Genomic DNA, 21,444 nt, shown 5'->3' on the forward strand with positions numbered 1-21,444 from the left:
ATGCATAGCAAGCTGTTAACTGTGGTTTATCTCTGGGGAGGGGAGTAGAATTAGGAGGTATATAGGGATTCTTAACTTTCTACTATATATGTCAAAATGTTTACAACGAATTTGTATTGTGTCATTTTCCCCAAACTTTTTAACTTGAAAAATTTAAACCTATAGAAAAGTTGAAATCATTTGTGTGATTTTTAAAAACAAGAATTAAAAAGAAAAAATAAGACTCAAAATGCAAAACATCAAATAGACAAGGCCGAACAAGCTAGTGTTCTTGCTGTGACAGAGTGTGTTCAATCACAAAGAATTTGTAAAAGTTGTAAGGATTCTTAGAGATCCCAACCTTGCTAAGGGGGTCTCCTGAAGACAAGAAGGTTATTCATTTCTCATCAGCCCTGTAGAGTAGAGGCAAAATCCTAGCAGTGCACAGAAGCCATGAAAGACCAAGAGGAATATATTGATCCCCCCCCCTTTTTTCAAATAAAACGATGCAGACATAATTTTATATCCTTTTCACAACCTGGTGGTGTGTGTAGCCCTTCAAGGGTTAAAGCTAACCTTGTCCAGAATGGAGGCCCTGCTCTCATCAGAGCCAAAGCACTGCTAAAGGAAGTTACCACTACTCATTAGTTCCCAAGTAGGACTGTGCTTTGTGCCACATGGATCAAGGAGTGGGGTAAATGATTTTTCCATCTTCTATGTCATTGATACCTCCCCCATTCATGTGTATAATTGAGAGCTGTCTGAAAAATCAATGTGTCTTCCTTCTGGAACATAGCTACAGCACATTAACAGAGAAGCAGAAGCTTCCTCTCAAGTGATGAAAATGTGTAGGCAGGCTTTGGCAGTCACAAAGGCAACCATGTTAGGGTGTTGGCAGGGGGAAACTCCCTTCCAGCAAGTTTCAACACAGTTCTGTTGCTCTCTTCCTTGGAGTGGGTTACTGTTTACATCTCTAGGAGGTTTGAAGAGCTACAAACCTCAGTCATAATGCAGCTCACAGACAGCCAGATAAATGTTTGTCAGCCTCTTTAATGTGTGAGAGAGGGCTGAGATCTTGACCATTCCAAGGGCTCACTTGCTTTACATTTACTCAGATATGCCCTTACCTCTCCACCAGAATTCTGAAAGGAAATTCTATCCCTGGGGAAGTACCAGAAATCATGTTCCCTTGGCATTCTGTCAATTAAAAACACACCCTCCAGCTCTTGCAAAATGAAACCAGCTCTTCTATCTAAATAAATTAAGCCTAACTGTGGAGAAACAATCATGCAATGTAAACTATATAAAAGTTTTTGTGTGTTCAGCAAGGCCAAGGGTCTAGACAATATTTGAAAGGAAGTTGACTATTTAGAGAAGGCGACACAGAAGAAACATGAGAGTAAGATTAAATGGGTATAGGAAAGTTTCTGAAGAGAAGACAGTCGGGGTAGAGGATATAGAGAAAATGGACAAGCCAGCAAGAGAAGGAAGAAGAGGGAATGGGGAATGGAGTGAAGACTTAGTCAGGGATGGGGCAAAAGAGATGGGCCAAAATAGTGGTCTGGTTATATTTTAAATCAATAAATCTGATTTTACAATAAATTTGGGCCCTGTTTCTATTTGTGTGCACGTATAGGAGTGTGTGTTTGTGTGTGTGTGTGTATATGTGTATTTCTGTTAGAATTCTTGGGTTTATGTTGTGAGACGCCCGCCCTGCCCCCCATTATTGATCAGTAGAATTCTGAGCTCCAGTAACACAAAAGGTTACTAGGTAGCACAGCAAATGGTGAACGCAATCTTGCCTGGACAAAACTGAGTCTATTCTGAGACAATGATTGTGGACTTTGGAAAGAATGCTACTTTTTTTCCCTCTCCAGTTTACTCTAAACCAGCGATACCAATTAGGAGAAAATGGAAAGATATATTCACTTTTTAAAAATTCATCTCAAATCCTCATATCTTTGGTCAACAAACACTTCTTCAAACATTTCTTTAAGATCTTTTTCACCAAGCACCTCTTGTCAGGGTTCCTTTCAGGATCCCACAACTTTGGAAATGGTGGTTCCTAGCTGATTCCATTGAAGGCTGCCAGCTCGCAGCCCTCGGCTCCTGTCCTCACTCTCTGGAAATGGCGTTCATCAGCCAGCACCCCTGGGCCTCCCTGCAGACCCCGGGGACTCTACTCAGGGAGAGGCACATCACAAGTCACCAACCACACTTGGATGTAGGCTAAGGATTGTACTTAGGCTCACCTGAATGATGTTCCTGGACTTTTTACACCTTGGTCTTATTTTAATAGAGTGATCTAGGCAATGATTCCTCCTTGGTATCCTTATCTGTGCCCCCACTGCTGTTCTCTAATCTCATGAATCAAAGATCTTCTCCCCAGATCTTTGCTTTCATTTTTTTTCTGCCCTGGTCCTTGATAGAGTTCCCAGGATTGACATTTGATAATGCTGGGTACTTCCCTTGCTCTCCTTCCGTACTGTGAAAGAAGCTCCTAACAGGTGGAAACAACTTGCTTTTAATTTTTTAATTAAATCAACTAAACAAAGGAGGTAATATCTGTTAAAACACTCATAGAACCAGAAAAGGCTACCCAAATGTTAGTCAGGGGCAGCTGGGATGGAATAGAAAGAGCAAAGGCTCTGGCATTTGACAAATCTGGGCTCCAGTCCCAGTTCTGCTACTCAGCTCTGGGCAAGTCACTTGACCCCTCTTGGCCTGTTTCCTCACCTGTTAAACAGAGACAGTAATACCTACCTCATGAGGTAGTAATAGTGAAGATTAACTGCAAAAGCACTTTGCAGAGGGTTAGGGGCCATTATTGCCGCTATCAGGACAGACCATCAGCAAACCCATTTTTTCCTCAGGAGATCAAAGATAACAGTGAAATTAAGAACGCAGAAACAAATCTATATATCTACAGTTAATTGATTTTTGACAAGGTTGCTAGCTAGGATCATAAAGTAGGGAAAGAGCAGTGTATTCAACAGATGTGCTGGGAAAACTGGATATCCACATGAAAAAGAATGAAATTGAACCCCTAACTTATACTAGATATAAAAATTAAATCAAAATGTGTCAAAGCCCTAAATGTAACAGCTAAAACTATAAAATTCTTAGACAAAAATGTGGAAATCATGACCTTGAGCTTGGCAATAGATTCTTAGATATAACACTAAAAGCACAAGCAACAAAAGATAGATAAATGACACTTCACCAAAATTATAAACTTTTGTGCATCAAAGGCCATTATCAACAAAGTGAAAAGACAACTCACAGCATGGGAGGAAGTACTTGCAAATCACATATTTGATAATGGTCTAGTATCCGCTATTTATAAAGAACTCTTACAACTCAACAACAACAAAACAGATTTAAAAATGGGCAGGATTCTTGGTCAGTGGCCAGGTCTCAGCTACAGCAGGGGAGTGGAGGGTGTGGGATGCTGGGGGTGCCCAGCTCTGAAGCTCAGTGCGGGGCCCAAGACTGAGGCCCCCAGCCCTTACAGCTGCTCCGTGGGGAGCCCTGTCTGCACCCAGGGCCCTGAGCATTTGCTTAGTCACCTGGCTTGTTGAGGCAGGGTGTCCCCAGGCCGGAATCCATGGAGGGCTCTGGGCACCTCTCTCAGTACTGACGGTGCCTCTGGGGAGCATGAGGACACTGCAGCCCAGGCCTTGTCCTTAGGGTGTGGGAAACTGAAGGTCCCATTGACTGAGGTTGGCTTTTATGCACTTGATGCACTGATACGGTTTGGATTTGTGTCCCCACCCAAATCTCCTCTTGAACTGTAATCCCTGTAATCCCCAGGTGTTGAGGGAGAGACCTGGTGGGAGGTGATTGGATCATGGGAATGGTTCCCCCATGCTGCTGTTCTGATGATAGTGAGTGAGTTCTCACGAGATCTGATGGTTTTATAAGGGGCTCTTCCCCCTTTGCTTCCTTCACATGCACTCTCGCCTGTTGCCATGAAAGATGTGCCTGCTTCTCCTTCTGCCATGATTGTAAGTTTCCTGAGGCCTCCTCAGTTATGCAGAGCTGAGTCAATTAAACCTCTCTTCTTTATAAATTACCCAGTCTTGGGCAGTTCTTTTTTTTTTTTTTTTTTTTTTTTTTTTTTTTTTTTTTTTTTTTGAGACGCAGTCTCACTCTATTGCCCAGGCTGGAGTGCAATGGCATGATTTCAGCTCACTGCAACCTCCACCTCCCAGGTTCAAGTGATTCTCCTGCCTCAGCCTCCCGAGTAGCTGGGATTACAGGCATGCACCACCATGCCCGGCTAATTTTTGTATTTTTAGTAGAGACAGCATTTCACCGTGTTGGCCAAGCTAGTCTCAAACTCCTGACCTCGTAATCTGCCCACCTCGGCCTCCTAAAGGGCTGGGATTACAGGTGTGAGCCACTGCACCTGGCCGGGCAGTTCTTTATAGCAGTGTGAGAATGGACTAATACATGCACTTTACCTGGGTTATCACATCAGCCCTCACAAGTCCACAGGTAGGTGCTACTAGTACTGTTGTTTACAGGCTGCAGAAAATTTCAATGCTACTTTTGAAGATCAACATTAGGTAAACAAATTTGCAAGGAATATGAGTAGAATCACAGAGCTGAAGGAAGAAACAGAAGTTAAAAGGAAACAACTCCACAATTTAGAAGTTGTTTGCAATGGCATCATGCTTGCAGATGATGACTGCTTAATGATACCTTATCAAATTGGTGATGTTTTCATTAGCCATTCTCAAGATGAAACACAAGAAATGTTAGAAGAAGCAAAGAAAAATTGGTAAGAAGAAACTGATGCCTTAGAATCCAGAGTGGTATCAATTCAGTGAGTGTTAGTAGATTTGAAACTTCAGTTATATACAAAATTTGGGGGTAACATAAACCTTGAAGCTGATGAAAATTAAACATTTTATAATACTTTAAAATTTTGTTTAACAATCTTGAATATTGTTTGGAAAATAAAAAATGGGCAAAAACTTGATAGATATTTCTCCAAAGAAGATATACATACAAATTGCACACAAACATATAAAAAGTGCCCAACATCACTGGTCAGCAGGGAAGTACAAATCAAAACCACAACAAGATACAACTTTGCGCCCACTAGAATGTTTATAATTTTTTTGAGAAAGCGTTGGTGAGGATGTGAAGAAATTGGAACCCTCACACACTGCAGGTAGGAACGTAAAATGACACAGCTGCCGTGGAAAACAGTTTGGCAGCTCCTCAAAAAGTTAAACATAGAATTACCAAATGACCCAGCAATTCCACCTATAGGTGGAAAAAGAATTGGAAGCAGGTAATCAAACAAGTACTTGTACGTGATTGTTCATGGCAGCACTATTCTCAGTAGCTAAAACGTGAAAACAACCCAAATGTACATCGATGGATAAAAAACTAAACAAAATGTGGTCTATCCATACAATGGAATATTATTCAGCCATAAAAAGAAATGAAGCACTGATATATGCTACAAGGTAGATGAATCTTAAAAACAAAAAAATATGATAAGTGAAAGGAGCCAGACCCAGAAGTTCAAATATTGCATGATTCCATTTATAGAAAATACCTATAATAGGTAAATCCATAGGGACAGACAGTAGATTAGGGGTTGCTCAGGGAAGGGGCAACAAGGAGTGATTGTTTAATGGGTATAGGTTTCAGGTAATGAAAAAGTTCTAGAACTAGACAGAAATGATGATTGCACAACACTGTGAGTGTACTAAATGCCACTGAATTGTACACTTTGAAGTGATCAATTTTATGTTTGTGACTTCCACCTCAATTTTTTTTAAAGGGGCACAGTGAGGGAAAACAGGGGACTAAAGCTAAGGCTAAAAGCTTGGCAGGGTTGTATCCCTTAGCATATCATCCTCCTACTCCTCCCTTCTTTCCAACTTCCAGAAATTTCTTGAAAGTGTCCATCTAGCCACTCTCCCTGTCTTCCTCAGATGCCCTTTGCCTTCAAAATCCAATTCTTTCCATCACCATGGAAAAGGGTCTTATCAAATCCTTCACGCTGAGAGATTAGTAACTCAAAGTATAAACACCTCTGTGGCCTACTAGCCTATTCCTTTGTTTAATACATGCATTTTGAAAGTGGACAAGGAGAAAAAGGACAATGCTTATCTTAAAGTAAGGAATAAAACATGGTGGCAGTTTCAGCGCCCACAGTAGGGTAAAATTGGAGAGGGGGAAGCTTACAGGCACCCCACAGAGCCTACCAAGTAGCTACCACCTACTCCATTTGTGCAACAAGGTATCTCTGCCATCCAAGCCTGAAAGCTCTAGGGACAATTTAGAGAACTCTTAACACCCATCCTGAGGTCCCATCTCCTCAACTTGCCAAACCTGGGAGCTTCTCTTCCAGCCAAAGCTGCTGAGATTCCACACAATACCTGTACTTTCATCTGCCCCCTGGGGAAAGTCTCCAAGAACAAAGGGCATTCTTTTCTCCAAAGAAGCCCCAACCCAGAAACAGCTTTTTTTTGCAGCTCTCTAACCTAAAAGTTTCCTCAAGGCCAAATTTACAGGAAATCCTTTTCCCTCCTGGGGCTCCACCTTTGTTGATGCTTCCCCTACTTGTTAGTGCTTGGGCATTCCAGAGTCCGGGGAGGGAAGCTGGGATGAGAAATGTGCGGATGAGAGAGGGAGAGAAAGAAGAAAGACAGAGTGCAGATGGGCAAGAAAGGATTTCTTTTGACTTAGAGTCACTAGCAGGAACACTTAATACTTCCAGTCAGCCCAGTACTGCTGGAGACTTGCAATCCAAAACGACAGAGTTTTTTTCTTTTCCCTTGTCCTACCCCACCTTTCACTTTCCAACATTCATCCTTTTGACAGTCCAGAATCAAATTACAAACTGCCTTTCAGGTTTCTGTTTTTCAGGGACCCCAAAATCTGACAGAAACAGCCAAGGGCCTAGGGGCTAATTTCTGGGGTCAAAGGAAAGTCCCTCTTAGGCACAAAATAATTCCATAAACAGATGTGGGACGTTCATTTAAAGCAGTGATATTCAATCATGGCTGCAGATCAGAATTACCTGGGAGCTTAAAAAAAAACCAAAAAACCAAAAAACAAAACCTGATGCCTGGGCTTCAGTTTAGACCAATTAAATCAGAATCTTTAGAGAAGGAGCACAAGCATTTTTTTTTTTATTTTATTTTTTATTTTTTTTTTTAGAGACAGAGTCTCACTCTGTCACCCAGGCTGGAGTGCAGTGGTACAATCATGGCTTACTGCAATCTCAACCTCCTGGGCTCAAGTGATCCTCCCATTTCAGCCTCCCAAGTAGCTGGGACTACAGGTATGTGCCACTACACCCAGCTAATTAAAAAAAGTTGTTTTTTCTTAATAGAGACAGGGGCTGTTGCTCAGCCTAGTCTCAAATCCCTGGGCTTAGTCAATCCTCCTGTCTTGGCCTCCCGAAGGGCTGAGATTGCAAGCATGAGCCACCATGCTGGGCAGGTGATTCTTATATGAAGCCAGGTTGATAACCATAACTCAAAGCTATTATCTCCATAATTAGAGATCTAGGTTTATCAAATAAGCAAATAAATGCTTAGAAATGCCTTAGAAGGAAAGGAAAAAAAGAAGCCTACTATATGGAGTACCTACTGAATGCTGAGTCCTGCTGTGCTTTTGCACACACGCACACAAAAATGGAAAAGATTTGGAAGGGAAGAATGGAAAGTGGGGAGGCTGAGGTTGAGGTCCAAGTTGAAGGCAAGACCTGGCAAGCAACTTAGCCTACAGCTGGCTCTGCGAATGCAAACAAAAAAGAGCCCAGATGCTCTTTCTGAAGAAACTTCAGGATGAAATACCTGGGGAGGGGAAGACTAGCATTAATCCTACCTATAGCTAAAATAACCTTTCCTTCCATCTCTCCCAAAGTTTGTTAGGGGAAAACTATTCCCAAAAAATTTTACTAAAAGTGTAGGGTGGGGCTATAAAAGACTATGTTTATATAACCAGTGCGAATAGGGGAACTGAGAACACCCCTTCCTCCTTTCACCACCCACCCCCAGAAGGTGCCTGCAGAACACAGGTAATTTGTGTATAACAAGAAATATTTGCAGACTGATGACATTACCTGGCTCCTTCAACTTGAGACATTTGAAGGCAGCTACATCCTTGAAGCAATTGCTTCTGATTCTTCCCTTCAAAATATGTGTCTGCATTTCCCCCAACTGCCTAGCCTTCCCCCTATGCCCAACAGGGGCCACTGTGAAATGCAAAGTAAATTCTTTCCTTACCATGTCCTTAAAGCCTCCAAGGACAGCGGCAGTGATGATGCCCAGGAACAGGCCAACGATGTTGAGGATGGTGGCAGACCAGAGCAGGTGGTAGAGGTGGATGATATCTTGGCAACTGCTGACATCGATGTATTCGTAGTACCCACCAGTGATCTCCACTCGGCTGGACAGGGAGAAGCATGCTCCAGTCAGTCTCCAGGGAGCAGGCTGTCCTCCCCGGCCCCCTCCCCAACCCTGGGATTGGGCTACCATACAGCTCAGTGAAAAGACAGGTGGGCAGGTGGGGAGCTACAGTGACAGACATCATAGCCATGTACTATAATAAATCAAAGTGTGATTGTTTATCCCCACTCCCCGAAAAAAACCTCCTACCTGCCAGAAAAATACTTGTAACCATCACTAACACTAATCCTAGATAGCACTTATTGACACTTGCTATGTACCAGGCACAATGCTAAGCATTTTACATATGTGAATTCATTGAATCTGTGCTGTTTAATGTGGTAGCTACTAGCCACATGTGGCTATTTAAATTTAAATTAAGTAAAATTAAGTAAAAAAAACAATTCAGTTGGTAAGTCTCACCAGTCACATTTCAAGTGCTCAATAGTCACATGTGGCTAGTGTTTACTATACTGGACAGAGCAGATTACAGAACATTTCCATCATTGCAGAAAGTTCTGCAAATCCTTACAGTATTCTATCAAATAGGGACTATCATCATGCCCATTTTACAGATGAAGAAAGTGAAGCACAGAGAAGTTAAAGAACTTGCCCGTCATAAGTGGTAGAACTGGGACCTGAATTCAGGCTTCAAAGACTTCAGTGTATGCCCTCTCAAAACGAAACAAACAAAAAAAACAAACAAATAAACAAAAACCAGTGTTCTGGTAAAGAGCTAAAGCTGAGTTGCTACACAAAACCTGAAAGTCGCCTCCGTGGGGAGGCCTTTCTTGACCACTCTGTCCAAAGACCTGCCTTCCCAGCCCTGTCGCTCTCTATCACATTATCCACTATGGAATGAATTTTGTCCCTCCAAATTCATGTGTTAAAGCCCTATCCCCCAATGTGACTGTATTTTTAGACAGGGCTTTTAGAAGATAATTAAAGTTAAATGAGGCCACAAGGGTGGGGTCCTAATCGGATAGGATTGGTGGCTTTATAAGAAAAGGAAGATCTCGCTCTCCTCCTCCTCCTCCTCTTTTTCCCTCCTTCTCCCCTGACTTCCCTACTCCACGCCGCCCCCCACCCCGACCCCGCCTTTCTTTCTCTCCCTCCCTACTTGAATGTGAAAGGAAAGGTCACTGTGAGCACAGAGGGGAAGTGGCACAAGCCAGGTAGAGAGCCCTCACCAGATCTCGACCATGTTGGCACTCTGATCTTAGACTTCCAGCCTCCAGAATTGTGAGAAATAAGTACATTTCTATTGTTTAAGCCACCTGGTCTATGGTATGGTGTTATGGCAGCCCGAGCTAAGCAATACATCACCCTTTTCTAATTTCTCTGTAGCATTCATTCCTATATGAAAATATCTTACTGATGTATCTACTACGTTATTGTCTGCCTCCCCAACTTGAACGTGAGCTCCATGAGGGCAGTAACTGGTTCATTTTGCTCACTGCTGTGCTTGACACACAGTTGGTGTTACATAAATACCTGTGGAATTAATTAAATGAAAGTTCCTGTCCTCCTGGGTGTCACAAACTAGTTTACAACTTGGCCACTGGAGTTCATCACGAATCTAAAACACTGTGGTTCTTAAAGTCACAACGAAACGCCCTGGCATTAGGATGATTATTACATGTGACTCCCCTGCTATAAGAATGCAAAAAAGAAAACAGAAAAACAATCAAAGGTTGATCTCCAAAATGAATCAGAGAGGGATTATTCACATATAAAAAGACTTAAACTTTACAGGTGAATTTATCTTCAGATTCTTTTAAAGTCAGTGTTTCTCTAAGGAGGTGAAGTCAGTGTGGTTACAGGGCAGACTTCATCAGAATCATCTGTGTTTGTGTCTATGTGTGCCTGCCTGTTTGTATCAGTGTGTTATTTGTGTGTGCCTGTGGGTGTCTCTGCGTGTATCTGTGCATGTATCTTTGAGAAAGAGAGATGGTTAAGCATGCAGATTCCTAGGCCCAGCCCCAGTCCTACTGAATCTGGTAGAATCTCTGGCGATGGGGTCAGGAATCTGTGTTAACAAGCTCATCAATGTTTGAGACCCACTGTTTTTAATAGTAAGCTTCCGTAGTGGAATTTTTTAAAAAAATATTTTTTTGTAGAGACAGAGTCTTACTATGTTGGCCAGGCTGGTCTTGAACTCCTGGCATCAAGTGATACTCCCACATCAGCCTCCCCAAGTGCTGGGATTCCAGGTGTGAGCCACCACACTTGGCCCACAGTGGAATTTTAAGGGAGTTTCCATTAATCAGAGTTTGAATTGGATTTCAGTATTTTCAGGAGCATATCTCAAGAGCCCATGCATAAGCATACATTGTCTCCTATTAGCTGGCATTGTACTAGGCCCTGGGGATAGGGCAGGGAGGATGCATAGATTATTTACTGTCCCCAAAAAGGGACAGCTGTACAAGGACTATTCTCTGAAAAGGACAGACCTGTGTGTATGGGTGAGTGTGGAACTGCAGGAGCACCTTTGTGGCTTGGGAGTCAACTTCTGACATCCCCCAAATTATGTTTGCCTGCCTCCTAAAACACCAAGGGTGGACTAGTAGTATATATCGGCAGGCAGTATGCCATAGCTGACTCTGAAGTCAGACTGTGTTTGAATCCTGGCTCTGTCATCTATGCTCTGTCACTAGATGCTGACTCTAGCAACTTACTTTCTTACTCTTAGGTTACTTACTTTACTTAACTTCTCTGAGCCTGGGGGATGTAATGCCAGCAGGCATGAAAGCAGTACTCCAACATATAATAAAAGCCCCCACTAAAATATGTAGCTACATTTTGTTCCTTCTAAGAGCCAGCCTCTGGCAACACAATTCAAACCTTTGAGCCCTGTTCTTAAAGGTATTAACACTTTATTTTGTTTTTTGTTTGGTTGGTTGGTTGGTTGGGTTTTTTCTTTTTTTTTTTTTTTCCTTCCTTCTTTTCTTCTCTTTTCTTTTTTCTTTTTTTTTTTTTTTTTTTTGATGGGTTCTTGCTCTGTCACCCAGGCTGGAGTGCAGTGGTATGGTCATGGCTCACTGCAGCCTCAACCTCCTTGACTCAAGTGATCCTCCAACCTCAGCCTCCCAAGTAACTGGGACTGCAGGCTCACACCGCCATGCCCAGCTAAATTTTGTAGAGATGCGGTTTTGACATGTTGCCCAGGCTGGCCTCGAACTCCTAGGCTCAATCTATCCTCCCATTTCAGGCTCCCAAAGTCCTGGGATTACAGCCGTGAGCCACTGTGCCTGGCCAGTATTAAGACTTTGTAGGCACAAACCACAATATGGGAATAGGATAGTAGTTTGTTTTAAAATATTCAATAATTTTAGATAATATATACTTGGTTTCAGTTTGAGTGGTTCCAGCAGCCATTTAAATTTTTTTTTTCACTGAACCATGAAGGAAAAGAAAGCTAATTCTTAGATATGGTTCGGGTTTAGCAATTTAATGTGGTATTTTTCTGCTTGAGATTCAGGATTCCATTTGGTTCAGTCTCTGAGCAGAGCTTCCTCTGAAATTGCACCTTTTGCATTCCCACTGCTCCCATCATCATGCCTCCATCACTGTAAGGCTGTCCTGCCAGACCCTACTGCTGCCTGATTACTCTTCCTAAAACACTTTTAAAAATATGTCATTCACTTAATCAAAACCCTTCTGTGGCTCCCCAGTACCTTCAGGGGAGTGTTCAAATTCCTCAGTCTGCCAAAGTCCAGCCTCAAAATGGAGTATACACTCCGGCCAGGCTGGAGTCCACAGAAGCCCCACACTGGCTATGCTGGGTACTAATTCCAAACCTTTGCTCTGATTTCTCCCCTTGCATTGAAGGTATTGCTTTCTGTTCTCTGCCTATCCTAATCTCTGTCACTGCTCAAAGCTTCAATAGTGCCTTCTTCAAAGACGCCACTACCCATTCATTAGCTTTTTCCTTGGACTCCTATAGTCTATTCCTCTTAGTTTGGCACTTTGTATATATCAATAATTCAGTTATTTATTTAATCTAATATGTATTGGTAGCGTATCAGTGCTAAATACTGTACTGGTGCTAATGTTACAATCAAGGCCAAGGCCGACATGATGTTTCTGTCAAAATCGCAACCTCTTGAGGGCGAGGGTTGTCTCTTAACATTCCTTTGTGTCTCTCTCACTGCCTAGCACAGTGGTAGAAACATTAAAGGTCATCAATAAATACTCGGTGAATGAGTAACTGAGTGCAAAGATTAATCACTGTATTGATCATGAGATTGATTACCCAATGTGGGCTTTTACCCCCTTGCTCTCAACGTTCTGAGTGGACCTAGAGAAACGGATAAGTTCTCTGTGTTTCAGTCTCCTACTTAACAAAGTAGGCAGCAGAAGATCTTAGATAAGGCAGGAGGGCATCCTTCTGCTCTTCCATAAGGGCCTGGAGCACTCACCAATTCTTGGTGGACAGGCAGTGGCAATGGCCAGCCTCTATGTGTCTCTCTCCTGCTGCATGCATTCTGCATATACGTTTAAGTCCCCTTCCCTGCAATCTCCCTGGCAAATTGAGTTCCTTAAGAGCAAAGCTGTGTCTTATTGATGCCCATTCTTTTAGAACAGCCCCTAGCACATAGTAGGAGCTCAAGAAAAGTTTGTCGAAGAAAAGAGTGAATGGAAGTAGGCTATCTTCTTTCATTTTATTACCAGCTGATGCTGTTCACAAATCACTTCATTTCCTTTAGGTTACACTCTGAAAACCAGTGATATTGACTTGACCTTTCCAAAGATGAGTGAGTAGGTGAAAGCCTGAAGTACTCTGAAAGGCAACTGCTGAGGAGCTGTGTCCTAGAGAAAGCCACCTTCCTGCATGAGGCTAAATAGAATAATCTATGTTTGGTATTAAAACCTCAACACCCCTGACGTCAAAGAAGGCCTGTGGGTTCGAGGGGACAGTAGACACTCTGTTTCTGTAGCACTGTACAAATGACTGCCTGATGTTTTTGTTCCCACTTTTTTTTCTTGGCCTCCTTTCCAGGAAATGGACTGGAGGAGCTGGCAATTGATTAAAAATAGGCTTCGTGTGAGGAAAACAAATACACATTTGGCAAAATTAAAGTCTCCAAGCCTCAGAATGCTTATTCCTAGCTATATTTAGGCCTTGAGTTTAGGTCTCTTTGGCTCTGGGTGGAAAAAGCCCCAGGTCAAGAAAAAACATTTTCCTCTATTGTGGGACCCTCGCCTCTTCAGTCTCAGCCTGCGTTTATGGCCTGGTGGGACTGTTTCCTCAGGAAAAGCTAAAGAAGTCCTTTTCTAGTGGCTTTGCCCTTGGAATCTTAGCACTATGGACTTGCGAAAGGGCTTTGAGAGATGTCTGGGGGCACTAGGTAGGTGAAAGACATTTCTAGGCTTGAAGATCTTTAGTAGGACTGTTCCCATGACCCCTCTCAGTTGCCTAGTCCAATATTTTATTTTCCCCAGTGAAAAGGGAGTTCTTCTTTTTGTTCCTTTTCAACAAATATCACTCCCTTTTCATCAGCTCTTTACTCATGCCCAGCCCTGTGCTGGGGCCAGGGAAGTATAGATAAGATTAAGTCATGCTCCCTGCCCTTGGGGAGTGCATAGTTTAGCACAGCTCCTCATAAAATTCCTTGAAGACTATTCTGGTATAACTTGCTTTAAGAAAGTAAGGAAGTCAATTTTTATGAAGTTCAGATTGACAGGAACATAGAATGGACTTGAGCCTCCACTGTCAAAAACAATTCACCTGAGGGCTCAGCTAAATGGAATTTAAAGTAGGATTTTGTGTATTCAAACCTTTTTCAGAAACACACTGTCACAGAGAGAAGGGTGTGTCTGCAAGGAATCACTTCTCAACCCTCTCAGTGGGCCTCCTCTTTCCTTGAGATCTCAGGCCCAGTTCTGGCCAGCTCCCAGCACCACCCTAGGAGGCCATGAAATGGGAAAGGAGAGGAGAGCACCAAGGAAAATGGAGAAGGATGGCAGGAGGAGAGAGAGAAGAGAGAGGAGATAAAAACAAAGGGAAAGACAGATCGGGGAAGGAAGAATGAGGGGAGGCAAGAGGAAAGATAGTAGAATAACCCCAATTCCCCTAGGACCCATGTTACATTTCTTTGATCATTTTTGTAAGGATGGGCTGAGGAAGTACAGTTATAGCCAGCTCTCCATCATTGCTGCTAAGGAGGGAAGTCCTTTACAAGTAATGGTTACTATTACAACATAAATAATTGAACTCCCCAGACAATCCCTAAACCTCCTTTGAATCTGTAAATTTCTCTTCCTCCACTGCCAAACCTTTCAATGAAACAAGACTGGCACAAGCAAAGAAGGTAAAGGGCTGGTGTATGGTCTCTGCCTTCTCCTCCCTGACTCTAGTCTGGCAAGTCTTAATCCTTAAACCAGAGTAACTGACCCCAAAATACCAACAGTAGGGAATGTAAGTGATGAGGGGGCTGCATCCACCTGCTGCCTCTGAATCTAGCTCCATCCAGCCCCACTCTGCAGGTTCCTCCCCTTACTCCCTCCCTCCTGTGGCCCTCAGTTCGCCTTCACTAAGATTCTGAAGGAAATACGTGCATGAGGAACATTGGTCGACATAGCCTGCATGGAGAGGTGTTCACTCACTGTCCACATCACCTACTCACACATCCCTATTGATTCTACCTTCTAAATTGCTCTTAAAACGATTCCCTGCTTTGCATTGTCTCCACCTTGATCTAGGCTCCATTCCTTGGAGCACCTTGATCTAGGCTAGCTGCCTCCATTCCTCAATCACTCAAGTCCATCTTCCATGCTGTACCCTTCAATGGTCCCCAATTGCCTACAGGGTCAAGTCTGAAGTCATTCCTATGGCCAATGAGCTCTCTATCATCTGATCTCTGGCTACACCTCTGTCTTACCTCCTACCACACCTTCTGTAACTACCTCCACCCACTACCTCTTCACAACTACCAGGAATATCCCTCCCACCTCTATCTTCTTTTGGTTTATCTCCTAATTCCCTACTTATTCTGTAAGCCTCAGCTGCCATATCACCTACTCTTTGACACTGCTCCCTCCCGGTAAACTCTGACTTTCATTCATTGGGCCTCCAGAATCCCCACCACATCCACTGATCCCCACTGCACTTATCATGTTATATTGCAATCGATTGTTCACATGTCCATCCTCTTTACTAGTCTACGAGCTCTTCAGTGTCAATCTCTGTATTCCTAGCACCTAAATATATTTTGAAAGAAAGAATAAAGGATGTTTTAGCAATTTGGAGTGCACAGAGCTAGAGTGGCTGTAGCAGAACCAGCACCAAAAATGCTCCTGCCTCCGAACCTTTGCACTTGCTATTCCCTCTGCTTGAAGCACTCTTTCTCCAGGTATCTACCTGGGTTGCCCACCCACCCCCAACTACATTCAGGTCTGCACAAATGTCACCTGCTCAAAGAGGCCTTCCCTGGCTACTCTATCTAACATAGAGTGTGCATGCATGTGCACGTGCACACACACACACACACCCCTCATCACTATCTACCTCTCCTGCTTCATTTTTTTTTCAGGCCTCTGATCGCCACCTGGCATTATATTATATATTTCTGTATTTGTTGACTGTCTCCCCTACTAGAATATAAGCTCCACAGGAGAAAGGACTTCTGTTTTGTTGGCTGCTGAACCTTCAGTGTCTAGAACAGAGCCAGGCACCGAGAAGGTACTCAGTAACTATTTATTGAACATTGTTAAACTTGGATATAGACAGAGCTGAGTTTGAATCCTATACATATTATTTTCAAGTTCTGTGTAACCTCGGGCTAGTTGTCTGTTTCCTCTGAACTTCACTCTCCTCATCTATAAAATGAGGATTACTCTGCATACATCATAAGTAAGAATTAAATGAGATCAAGTATGTGAAAGTACCTAGCATGATGCCTGGCACGGAGAAGGCAAGTAATGTCCGTTAGCCAAAATCTGTTAATAGATCAATGTCTTCCACTTCCCTAATTCCCACAATGCACGCTTCCTTAACCTCAGCCCTTCTAGTGTCCATTGTGGTCAGACCATCATTCCTGTGTCTGGGCCTCAACACTTACTTGCCACAGTTGTAGAGGTCACAGCAGAAGCAGGTGTTGCCCCGGATGCGAGGTGTGCAGAATTCACGGCTGAGGTGAGGGCAGTTAACCTGACGGTATATAACAGTGAGGAGATGAGCTGGCATTGGACAGGAAGCAAGACCCTCTGGGATTGGAAATGCGAGTTAGTGACTCATGGAGACAGTAAGGATGGCTTTGAAATGAACACCCAATGTGTGGGAGGGATGGGGCTGGACGGGGAGCTGGCCGAACTTGTGCATGAGGCAAATCACTGTGTAGCTGGGCTCGTATCCAGCCTCAGCCACAGCCCTCAGTGCCCCATCCCTGAATGGTGGAGATGGAGAGAAGGACGGACAGATGGAAGGACAGATGGAAGAACAAATGGACTGGAGGAAATGAGGATATGAGGGCAGGCAAAATCAGGGTACAGGAGGAAAGCAGATAAGGTGGGAAGGAAGACAGAGGGGCCGGCGCATGCACTCTGAAGTACAATGGTACCTCTCTAGCTGCCTGGGTAAGGTTCCTCATAACCCTCGTGGAAGGAGAATTTTTGGTTGAGGAACTTATGACCTTATGTAGGAAAAATAGGGTTAGGGGAACCAGGGTTACAAGTGAACCTACGGAAGTCATTATTAATATTTTTACAGTCACCAAATTAACACAAGAAAGCTATCACAACAAAATCTAGAGAACACCAATGACATTTTACACATTTTGAGTTAGCAAAAAGGTTTTAAAAACGGAAAAGAATTTCATTTACCATCTCTTGTTAGCAAGAAATTGTCCAGCTCTCTCCCCCATCCAGATGCAATGAAATGCTGCTAAATTTGTCTTGCTTTGTTATAGAGAATATTCACAGCAAATGGGCATTTTTTTCTATATTGGGCCCTTCATCCAAATGCTCACTGCCTTTCAGATAAGCTGTTATCATATATGCATTTCTATTCCTCCTATCTAACCTGAGAACAGTGAGAGAAATAGTAAATTTATGGTTGTTTAAAGAAAAAGGAGTCAAGTGGATGGCAGAGACATAATCAAAGTATTTGCCATGGTGCCTTTGGAGCAGGACTGCTTTGCCTTACTCCAAGGGCACCCATTCACATTGTATTTTATGTAAAATGGCTTCCCCTGAAGCTGTGCAATGCAGTGGCCATTTTACATCCACTTGCCTTCCTTTTCTCTTCCCAACTGAAAGTTTACCATTTTTCTAACTATTTGGGAATGATTGACTTTCAATGTGAGGTTAATAGAGTACAAAATTGTCAAGATTCCTGGAAGCTTAGGTACAGTTTCATATGGAGAAATTCCTGGGTTGGGAAGGGATTATTGTATACTGAAATGAAAGCTCTCCAAAAATGACCTGGAGTCATACTTTGCCTCACTACGTATTGCATCTAGCTCTGCTTGAGGCAACATGGAACATAAGGAGAGCTGTTTGGTGCAGAAGAGAGACTCATCTGTGCATGCTCAAGCATTATTAGGCTGGCCTCTTGGAGGTGTTATGAGAGGGGCCAGGCTGACAGTCCCAGCCTCCCCAGAGCATAAAGGTGAATCTGGCTTCTCAGTTACCCTCATTTGGCTTCCAGACCCATCCTATGTGTGGAACTCAGGCTCTGCCTCCGTAGTTCAGGCCTAGTGCCCTGGTGGGGCTCCCACTTTTATTCCAACTGAGCACTGAGTTCAGGCAACTGAACCATCAACCACAGAGATGGGGGAGGGTCATGTCCTGTGGCCTCTGTACTCTCATCTGTCCCCCTGAGGATCAAAACCACATACGGGGAGGCTCCCGGCTGGGGTCAGAGGGTCAGCCTGTGGCCACAGAACAAAGTAAAACTGATTAGGCCTCATGAGGCTCCAACCTATGACCATGGCCTCATTAGCAATGTGCTTTGACCCACTGAAAAAATCAGCTATACATACCTAGAAATAAACCTTAGGCCCATGAAAAGGAGTAAAAGAAAGGGTGTTTCAGGCAGAACAGGGGACTTTCCCAGGAGGTAAAGACATGCAGCCTCATTCTGGCTCACCTCCTCAGCTTCCTTCTGTGATGTCTTGGGAACATAATGGCACCGGTTAGCGTAGAGTGGTTTCAGATCCTGAAAAGGGAAACACCAAAACAAAGGGGTTTTGACTTTGGAAAATAAAACAGCAAGTGTTGTACTTGGTAATAAAAGGTTTGAACACACACACACACACACACACACACACACACACAGAAGCAGGCAGGGAGTAGATTGGGTTAATTTCTGAAAGTCACCTGTCTAGGGAGACTGAGTGAAGATTAGACAAAAATACTTTAAAAATTACTTTCTATTAGACTACTTGGTTAATGAGAAATTATGAAACTGATTGAGAAATGGGCTTCTTGAAATTTCCTCTCTGGTTTTCTTTTACTTCTAGCCTTTGTCTTCTTGTAAACAGTCCCCAGGGAACAAGATGCAAAACTCCAGGTTATTATGAAATGACACTTTCAAGCGGAGAGAGCTCAAGTCCAACAATGAGGTTTCATTATCACCTGGGGACAGGACTATGGCTGGCTGACTTGTACATCTTGCTGTCATTTCCGCATCATTTTCAGAAGGAAGAGCTCAGGAAGTAAGCCTCAGGAGGAGGGGCAGCTCCTGAGGCTGCTGTAGATTTTAACTCAATTGAACTGTGAGCCATTTTCACCCAACTACATAGATTAGATAAAGTCAGTGAACTCCAAAAACACTGTTCAAGCCTCAGAAAACTAACATGGGGCTCAAGGACAGTCGATTTACTCTGCTGGCTTGGCCAGCTTCCTGATGAGAGAGAGCTCTCATGCATGGGGGTTGGGGTAAAACCAATAGACACAAGCCAGGGCTGTCCTGGAAGCTTCCAGGCAGGAGCTGCTGTTCACTTTCCGGACTGATGCTAAACCTCCCCTGAGTGGTAGGGGGCTTCTGCCAAAGGCACCTTAGGACAGGACAAACAACTTATGCAAATTGACCTTGGGGTTTGGCAGAAGTACCCAGGCAGAGGGAATTTATGTATTGTCTCCTTCCCTTCTGCCCCCACTTCTTTCACCATTTCCGATCATCTCAGTGGCTGCTTTTCCCCACACATGTGATTTAGCATCTCTTGTACTTGGCACTCAAATGCCTCCTGCCTTCTAGCCGGCCTCCCCATTAAGGTTCTAGGACTCTCCATCAGCTAGCTACTTCTACATGAAACTCCTGCCTGCTCAATGTTCTAAAACTACCTTGCCCTGTTAGCTCAGCTTGGAGTCTAGCTGGAAAGGAATGGGGGTGTTCATGCTCACACCTGGAAGGGCTTATTGTCCATGTTTGGTGTTTGGGTAGTGGCAGAATAATTATCATAATTATCCTGCTGAAGAGGAGGCTTAATGTGCTGGTCACAGCCCTTCTCACCTCCTGGTTTTGCAAAAAGCATTCAGCCACCAAGTGCCCTAAATGAAGACAGACGTGTGATAGTTGCCCATTTGCTGCCTCTGGCTGATACTCTTCATTGAGGCCCAGAAGAGGAACAAGAACAAGGCAATTGGGAAGCAAGAAAAGGTCACTCAGCCAGGGCTTGGCAACCTCTGTAATCTGAAGGGCTACCAACTATGGCATGAAGGGGTAGAAAGGAAATTGTTTTATGTTGAGTGTCTGCTCTATGCCAGGCCCTCTTAGGGCATATCCATTCCCATTATTTAATTTCATGTTCATGCTAACCCTGAAAGGTAGGTTACTACTATATCCATTTGGAAGAAAAGGAAACTATGGTACAAGAAGGTAAAGTGATTTTCCAAGCTAGTTAATGGCTATACTAGGGAGAGGGGAAAGGAAAGAAATATGAGACAAAAGAGAAATGGCACAAGACACATAAAGAGGGGTGAATGAGAAGGTGGTAGGTCTTGAGAGGAAGTTCAGATTCACCCAAACCAAAGGAACAGGGAAAGATGATGTTAAAGGGCCTCAACAATAGGACAGCTGGCTCTCACCCATCCAAGCTGCGCTAGGGTCCAAATGTGCCTTTCATTTAAGTTGGCCAACAGATACCATCATAGATTAATAAAGCCTCCTTCCTCAAAACTCTCTGGGTGTCAGTGAGGACTAGCCAATGTCCTAGGGCAGGTACAGTATAAGCAGAAAGATTTTCTTAAATATTCATCCAGTCTTACCCCCAAATACTTGAGTCAAATGCTGTACTGCAGGTCACCAGCAGCAGGAGGTACAGAGGGCCCGGACTCAGAGGCAAGTAGTGGTCATTAGAGGAAACTTCCAGTAAATATAATTTGAATTTTTGCCCATTGCCTTTGACTGGAGCCAATGATCAAAAACATTGGAATGTCAGGAAAATGCAAATCAAAACCATAATGAGATACTGCTTCATACCCACTAGGATGGCTGGAATCAAAAAGTCAGATAATAATGAGAGTTGATGAGTATATAGCAAAATCAAACCCATCAAACACTCTGGTGGGAATGTAAAATAGTGCAGCCACTTTGGAAAACACTCTGGCAGTTCCTCAAACAAATAAATAACTTACTATATGATCCAGCAATTATACTCTTAGGTAGAAAGAAAATGAAAATGAAAACATACATCCATGCATAAATTTGTACATAAATGTTTACAGTAGAATTATTCATAATAACCAAAAAGCGGAAACAACTCAAATGTACACCAACTAGTGAATGGACAAAGAAAATGTGGTATACCCACACAACGGAATGTTATTAGTCCGTAAAACAGAATGAAGTACTTGATACAACATGAACGAATCTTGAAAACATTATACTAAGTGAAAGAAACCAATCACAAGAGAATATATATGTTATATGATTCCATTAATATGAAATGTCTAGCATGGGATGCCTTACACAAAGAAAGTATATTAGTGGTTGCTTGGGTCTCGGGAGAATGGGGGAATATGGAGGTGAAAGCTAAAGGGTATGGGATTTCTTTTCAAGATGATGAAAATCTAAAATTGACTGTGGTAATGGTTGCAC

General features: G+C 43.2%; 1 protein-coding gene and 1 pseudogene across 2 annotated transcripts in view; one reads left to right on the forward strand and one right to left on the reverse strand.

Moving 5' to 3' along the window:
• Positions 1 to 21,444, reverse strand: part of TMEM255A (transmembrane protein 255A) — a 52,122-nt gene that overhangs the window by 10,082 nt on the left and 20,596 nt on the right. The window contains exons 5-8 of one of the 2 annotated variants that reach the window (XM_054472215.2): positions 18,493 to 18,561; positions 16,964 to 17,035; positions 16,466 to 16,554; positions 8,241 to 8,403 (exon numbers count right to left, since the gene is read on the reverse strand). In XM_054472215.2, the coding sequence (XP_054328190.1) occupies positions 8,241 to 8,403; positions 16,466 to 16,554; positions 16,964 to 17,035; positions 18,493 to 18,561 (393 nt within the window). The remainder of the gene's footprint in view (positions 1 to 8,240; positions 8,404 to 16,465; positions 16,555 to 16,963; positions 17,036 to 18,492; positions 18,562 to 21,444) is intronic. The other variant, XM_054472216.2, reaches the window with a different exon arrangement.
• LOC129025408 (prefoldin subunit 4-like) lies at positions 2,108 to 4,889 on the forward strand (annotated as a pseudogene).

The sequence above is a fragment of the Pongo pygmaeus genome, chromosome X (genome assembly GCF_028885625.2).
Source record: "Pongo pygmaeus isolate AG05252 chromosome X, NHGRI_mPonPyg2-v2.0_pri, whole genome shotgun sequence".
In the NCBI taxonomy this organism is placed as follows: domain Eukaryota; kingdom Metazoa; phylum Chordata; class Mammalia; order Primates; family Hominidae; genus Pongo; species Pongo pygmaeus.